Consider the following 7,672-nt stretch of genomic DNA (forward strand, 5'->3'; position numbering starts at 1 on the left):
ATTAAGAGGATCCTAAACCCTAGATCAAACTCCAAAAATCCGCTGTTTTACCTACAATTTGTGAGTATGTATGCGTGCGATATTGATGTAGTAGTGTGTAGTGATGTGTCATGTTTACTACCACATCAATATATCTCACGCATACATATACACAAATCTGTTGGTTACTAATATATTTTTATTTAGGTTTCTATAATACTTAATTCTAACGACTCACATATATTCATTTCTTTATTGTACATCAGGCTCTGCCTTCATTTTGAGCATATAACCTGCCTAACTTTTCCACGAAGTAAACGTTTTGGTAAATTGATAGCACTAGTCGCCATGTTGAGGTTAAAATGGATAACGAAATCTGTAATTATTTCATTTTTTCCCGTTTTTGGTACAAAATGCACCAAAGCCAGATACATTAGCATGTGTGTTTTAATCGTGGAAAAGGAAATTTTATTCTATGCGATTAATACGACGTAATTAGTAACCAACAAAAATAATATTTTTGTCGGTGAAACAGACGACTATAACATCCTCTTAAGAGAATGCTGTAGTTGTCTGTTTTACCGACAAAAACATTTTGTACAATGTTTATTTGTATTGTATACTGCTTTTACAGATTTTGCTTTTACAAAAATCCTTTTCCAGATTTAAAGTCTATATAATATAGTCAATATAAATAAAATGCAAATAAAATAATTTTGAATTTTGTTTGTATAATAAAAGATTTTAAAGTAAAGTTTTATACTTTGTACGTACGAAACAAATTTCAAACGCACTTGCGCTTATATAAAAAATATAGTATCAATACGATACTATATTCTATCAATGCGATGATATGCACATATATATACATACATATTAAGTGTATATCCTTTGAATATCTTTAAAGTCAATTGAAATGTCTGGTATAAAAAAAATAAAACTTACACAAAAGAGGATCCAGGCGTTCTTTAAAACTTCTGCTTCGTTTGATCCTTTCTATATCACTCTCTGCGTCGGTATCTAGCATGGTTTCCCATTCGGAAGGATCGTGAATGCGATCTTTTCGTAGGTCCAGAGTGTTTTCGCACTCACCATTCCGTTTTTCCACATTGTCATACGAAGAGTTTCGGTCGCTATATAACGATTCACATGTGTCTGATGGCTTTAACAATTCCGGATATCTAAAGAAAATTTCGAACATTGAATCTTGTTGATTACATTCAAACATATTACATTCCTTGACTGTAACTATTTAGAAAAATTTCAATCTGATAACTTTTGTCTTCCATCGTTATGTTATTATTAACATCTAGATATAAAACAATTCAATCACAAAATAAATATAACATTTTTTTGTGATACAATAAGAAAGTTAAATTTTAATAAGTCCTTTATAATGTTTTAAGAGTATTAGCATCATTATTATTAAATCAATTTAATTTGTAATATTACAATTGCAGCTTCAGTTTTTGAATTTTAAAATCGAGAGTAATCGACGCAGTTTGTAGAACTGAAAAATGTATGTTATTCATATATCGGTAATAATTTCACTTATTATTGAAATTTTAATGTAAAAAAATATGTTCAAAAATCTAAAATACAATGTCTTTATATAGACTTATTATGAAATTATTCGTTTTTTGTTTATGTTAGAAAACTTACCGTTGCAAAATAATATTCTGAACAGTCAGAATGTTTCCAACAATGTTTCTATTACATTCCTCATTACCTAGAAATTTTGCGACGTTGTCATCATTATAATCAGCATCACAGTCATAGTCTGGTTCGCAATCTGGCTCTTCGACCTCATTTCCTAAAAAATAATTAAAAGTAATTAAAAAATTGATCCTAATGTATCTAATATCTATTTAAAATAATAATTTAATAAATATTTAAAATTTTAATAGATAGATGATTGAATTCTTTTTCTTAATTTTAATTTACTCTTTTTATGTAAATATAATATATAATTTTTTAAAATAAATAGTATTAAAACAGTTAAAGGACATACATATGATTTTTCAGAAATATTTATAAAATCCTTGTATTTTATCCCCTTTGATTATTTAATGTGATTTATAACGTCTTAAGAACTGATTTTTTCAAATATTATATATCTTCTACAATATACTTGTTAGTTATTCTATTAAAACATTGTAGAACGTCGTAAAGTGCAGTAGAAACATAGCAATTATATTCTGTTTAGAACATACCAATAAATTCCCAGCTAGAATCTACCGCCCAAGAAGTGTCATTAAATACTTTGGTCTTGATCTTCGGTGGTTGAACAGGTTTCGCCCGAGAAATCTTCTTTATCTCCTTAGTTTGAGTTAATCTTTTCGTTAGGTTGTCGACTGACGACGAGATTAATGGCGTCTTATCCTCGGTCTCTTCAGAGGGCTCCTCCCAGCAATCAATAGGATGCAATTGATTAGTATTATTCCCTGTCGAAGTTTGTAACCAACCTGGTTCACTGTGCCGGTACTTGTTCATTGCTGGATTATTTTTGGTTGGCCGTCTTCTCGGAATAACGGTGTTTTGCACAATGGCATCAGCTGGTTCCGCATAGAAAGGACTACTCTGTTTAGATTCAGAAGCCTGAGGACTATTGCTCTCCGACTTCACCAAAACAAGACCTAATTTGTTTCTTGGAGGCGTCATTGTGTTGGGACTATTCAATGAGTTGGCACTGCCTGCGAAAAGAATTTTTAATCTCAAAATCTTTTTAAAAAACAAAAGAAGTTTAATATTAAAAAGTTTAATAACGAAAATAGACAAAAATAGAAATTATCACCTAGAACTATGACTTAAAAACTAGTAGTCAAAAGAAACATTATTAATCTAAAATTTAATGTAATATTTGTTACACATATATGTTATTCTTTATTATTAATAAAATTTAATAATACAATAAAAAAAATTATATAAAACTTCATGCTTTGATAATATTTAATTATAATACTTAATATTAATTAAATTAATAAAATTTCTATTTTTGTATAATTATAAATTATTATCTCTATATTAACTTTAAGTATTAAGCTATTATTTTAAGTAATAATTTTTTTATATTAATCTAATAAATTCTTACAAACTCTAGATAGCAGATCGGGTCTTTTCCCCACAGCCTCCTCGAACGAGTTCTGGTCAGGACTTTTCATCTCCGGAACAGGTTTAAAACTACTAAGTTCCGGACTCATCATTTCTTTGTATCCCATTTTATCATTTTTTAGGATGAATTTGTCCTTCTTCAGAACCATCTGTTCTCCTACTGGTAACCTTTCATTGATAAGACTCTTTTCGGATTCTCTGGGACTCATCAGATGGTCATTAGAATTGTTGACACAATCTTGCGGGGTGTAAGCGAACCTGTTATTTTTCAATCTATCATTCCAGGTCGACTGTGTCGATTGGTCAGTCGTGTTCCAGATGTCTTCGTAATCGGAAATCTTATCGGCCGGCGAACTACGATAATACGAGTCCAAAATGTCCGATTCTTGATAGTGTTGGGAGTTTTTTCGGTTCTCACGATCGCGCCGCCTTTTTGATTTACTGGTGCTAGAAGGAGTATTTGGAGAGAGCATGTTGGGTATTTTTGGAATCAGCTTTGAGGTAGGGGATAAAACCGGAGTGGTAGGCGAAAGGGGTGATTTGATAGAAAAATTGGAATTAAGAGATTTATTAGATTGAGGACTCAACAGTGACGTGTTGGGATCCGACGGTGTGTTTTGCTGTGGGCAAACAGAAAGAGAAAGAAATGAAAAAATTGCGATTATTTTAATAAACAAAAATGACTTACAATTTTTTAGTTATTAATTACATTAATTTGTATAACAACAACAATAATTAACGTAAAACTTGATGTAATATTTAATAAAGAAATATAAACAAGCGTAAGAGAAAAATAGATATAAAATAAATATGTAAAATTAGATATAAAAATTAATTACATTGAAAATTTAATATAATTAAAATTAATTAGAAGATATAAGATAAAATAAAAATATAAGTAATCATAAAAAATAAGTTATTATAAAAAAAATTATTCAGTAATTATTAATTACAATTAATTATGTGTAAAATACAAATTTGTTAAAAGAGAATTTTGTAATTATGAAGTTTTGTAAAAGAATGCGCTTTTAATTGTACCTGTGAAGTGTTCAAACTGTTGCCTTGATTCACATTAAATGTTACTGTCGTAGTCACGGTAAAATTGTTCTGATTCTGATTAATGCCGGGTTTGGCCCATCTTGGCGGCGGCGGCGGCGGTGTCTTCATGTTTTGCCTAGCTCCTTGATTCTCGACAATGATATTCCTATCTACCAATTCTGGTGATGTGGCGCACGATAGATTGTTTTGATGAAAACTCGAGATGGACGTGAACTTTCCTGAACTCTTGGTAAATTCAACTGTCGTCAATTTTAACGTATCCAGACCGTTTTTTGGAGTGTCAAAATTCCTCATATCTTGAGGACTCAATACGTTTTTTTCCACGTTGTGCACTACTGGCGAAGGACAACGCACACTTTGCACAAGATTTGGCGAGATTAGTTTGTGAGATAGTTTGTCACCTGGAGGCGAGATTCGGTCCTTTTTGGTATCATTCAAAGGTTCGTTGAAAGTTGTCAGATTGAGAGTATTTGGCGGAGTTGGACGTGGCTGACGCGGCAACGATGATGCAAATGTCGAAGCAATCGCGTTAACAGTATCCGTTGGAGAGGGGGTATCTATACATAAAAATAAATTAAAGTAACAGATCATTTTGAGACTTTTTTGGAATTATTTTTTAAAGGAATCTATAAAAATCTTTTCTGACTTTTGAAAATTATGATAATTTTAAATATAAATTAAAGGTAATGTAAGGAGAAATTGTGTCAAGTATCTAATCGATATCAAACATAAATTAAGAAGCTATTTAAAAACGATAAATGTGATCAAAATTATAATAAGAAATGGAATTTCCACTTTTCTTTAAGCTAATTTATTCTAATTGTGTTATTTTTGAAGTATGTTAAATTATTTAATCCTTTAGTTAATAAAACATTGCCTTATAAATATAATATTTTAATCTATGCCATATTATATATTCTTTAATTCCTAACATTTTATGTATATAATTATAATAATAATTAAAAAATAATAATTAAACTATACGTGCATACAGACGTGCATACGTATACAGTGTCCGAAAAGTGTGATAACCCCTTAATATATTTCGGAAACTAAGCGTTTTTGAGAAAAATGTTTTAATTAAAAGTTGACCTTGCGTGGCGTCGTTACTGTCGTCAGGGTCAGGTCAAGGTTTCATCAATTTTTTAAAATAAAACACCCTACTTTTGGTTCCGGAATCTAACAATAAGTTGGTGTCAAGAGCTTTTCAAAGCACTATAATAAAGTACTTTTTGGTTAAGTAAATCTCGAGTTATGAAGCATGAAAGTTACAGTACCACCAACATTATCATCCGAGGTATCCAAACAATGGCTGAAACTTTTTGATGTTCAGAATCATAACTTTGACAACATATGTCAAGATCAAGGCCATTAAAAGTTGTTGCTCGTATTTTCATTTTTAAAAATTTTTATTTTTTGAAGAAAAGAGGAACAACCTCCAATAATCCTTGATCTTGACATATGTTGTCAAACTCATAATCCTGAACAACATTCAAAAGGTTTTAGCCTTTATTCGGACACCTTGGATATAATGCTAATGCCGGCAGAACTGTAACTTTCAAGCTTTATAACTCGAGATTAACCAAAAAGTATTTTATTATAGTGCTTCAAAAAGCTCTTGACACAAGCTATTAGATACTGAAATCAAAAATTGTTCCATTTAAAAAAATTAATATGACGTTGACCTGACCTTGGCGACGCCACCCAAGGTCAAACTGATAAAATCATTAAATAGACTCTTTTAAGTCCTACAACTTTTGTCTAACAATAAAACATTTTTCTCAAAAACGCTTAGTTTCCGAAATATTAAGAAGTCGCCACACTTTTCAGGCATCCTGGATATTCACAAATAATTGTGTGGATGTGTTTACTTTTTTATTACATTTATTTTAAAAAATTTGGAACTAGTGTGCACGTGTATGTAAAAATATATTAAGAGTATTAAAAATCATTTATATCTAGATAAATATATGTATATGTATTAAATTTAAAATAAAAAAAATAAAATTAATAATTTAATTAAAAAAAATTTTATAGATAAAAAACTTTCTATAGTAAAAGAATATAAAAGAAGTTATATAATTTTAATTAAAAAATAGAAATTTTTGTAATAATCACTGTATAACAAATTCAAAAAAATATGCTATAAAAATAAATATTGTAGAATATCAATGTCTTACGTATATTATAAGACGATATTGGAGCCAAGTTAAGCACTATGCTCTCCGTGGTAGGTGTATCCACGTTGTTATTATTGTTAATATGATGGTTATTATTACCTGCAAATAAAAAATTATGCTATAAATATTTCTATTTATAATTTTTAACTTTGTAAATTATTTAGAATATCTAAGTTTAATTAATGAATAAAAATAACAAATGTTTAATTTACAATAGACTTTTTAATTATTAAAAAATCGTGATTTATTAGAAAATAATTTTAAATTTATTTGTAAATTTTTTTTTATTATTTGTATTTACTTGTACCTCATTGATTTTGAAATTATTTATGCAAATCATTAAGAAACTTACCTCCATGAAAACTACTTAGACTAGATGTATTGCTGCTGCTGCTTTCTGGTGGTTTCGGATTTGCCATTGGATATCGCCAAAATTCTTGGCCCAGCAATGCCAGCGACGACAATTGCTGCCTATTTTTTGCTTCTCGCATCGCTCTCGGTAAAGTCAATTGCACTGGCAGTTCGTCACTGTTTGCGAAACAAAAATAAATATAGATCAACTAAATTATTGTTATTTAAATTAATTCTATATAAACATTATATATAATATTGGTATAATAAATAAATAAGTAAATTCATATATATACAGGGTGAACCATTTTAATTCATCCAGTCGAATATCTCGAAAATCAAGCCCGGGAGAGAAAAATTTTTCAGACAAAAGTTGTTTGGTTTCAAAGATGGTACCATTGGTTTGACCTTGAAGAATTATTTGAAAGTCACATGAAAGTCACCTCAATTTTTTTAAATGGCATTCCCTATTTTTTATTACATATTCTTGTAGCTGACCTCGAGAGCTTTCCAAACCACTATAATCAAATGTTTCTTCATTGAATACTTTTCGAGTTATAAAGCTCCAAAGTTGCAACCTCGAGAGCTTTCTAAAACACTCTAATCAAATGTTTCTTCATTGAATACTTTTCGAGTTATAAAGCTCCAAAGTTGCAACTTTGGCGCTTTATAACTCGAAAAGTATTCAATGAAGAATCATTTGATTATAGTGTTTTGGAAAGCTCTCGAGGTCAGCTACAAGGGACCATAGGATGGTACCATTGGTTTGACCTTGAAGAATTATTTAAGTCACATAAAAGTCACCTCAATTTTTTTAAATGGCATCCTCTATTTTTTATTACATATTCTTGTAGCTGACTTCAAAAGCTTTCCAAAACACTATAATCAAATGTTTATTCATTGAATACTTTTCGAGTTATAAAGCTCCAAAGTTGCAATTTTGGAGCTTTATAACTCGAAAAGTATTTAATAAAGAAACATTTGATTAAAGT

The 7,672-nt window shown here is 29.6% G+C and overlaps 1 protein-coding gene across 1 annotated transcript in view; it reads right to left on the reverse strand.

The window, feature by feature from the left end:
* LOC105447790 (protein sprint-like) overlaps positions 1-7,672 on the reverse strand; it is a 27,550-nt gene that overhangs the window by 19,415 nt on the left and 463 nt on the right. The window contains exons 2-8 of the mRNA XM_011685996.1: positions 6,682-6,880; positions 6,330-6,428; positions 4,129-4,706; positions 3,071-3,710; positions 2,193-2,672; positions 1,642-1,792; positions 925-1,160 (exon numbers count right to left, since the gene is read on the reverse strand). Of these exons, the coding sequence (XP_011684298.1) occupies positions 925-1,160; positions 1,642-1,792; positions 2,193-2,672; positions 3,071-3,710; positions 4,129-4,706; positions 6,330-6,428; positions 6,682-6,880 (2,383 nt within the window). The remainder of the gene's footprint in view (positions 1-924; positions 1,161-1,641; positions 1,793-2,192; positions 2,673-3,070; positions 3,711-4,128; positions 4,707-6,329; positions 6,429-6,681; positions 6,881-7,672) is intronic.

Source organism: Wasmannia auropunctata, unplaced genomic scaffold (genome assembly GCF_000956235.1).
Source record: "Wasmannia auropunctata unplaced genomic scaffold, wasmannia.A_1.0 LD336092.1, whole genome shotgun sequence".
NCBI lineage: Eukaryota > Metazoa > Arthropoda > Insecta > Hymenoptera > Formicidae > Wasmannia > Wasmannia auropunctata.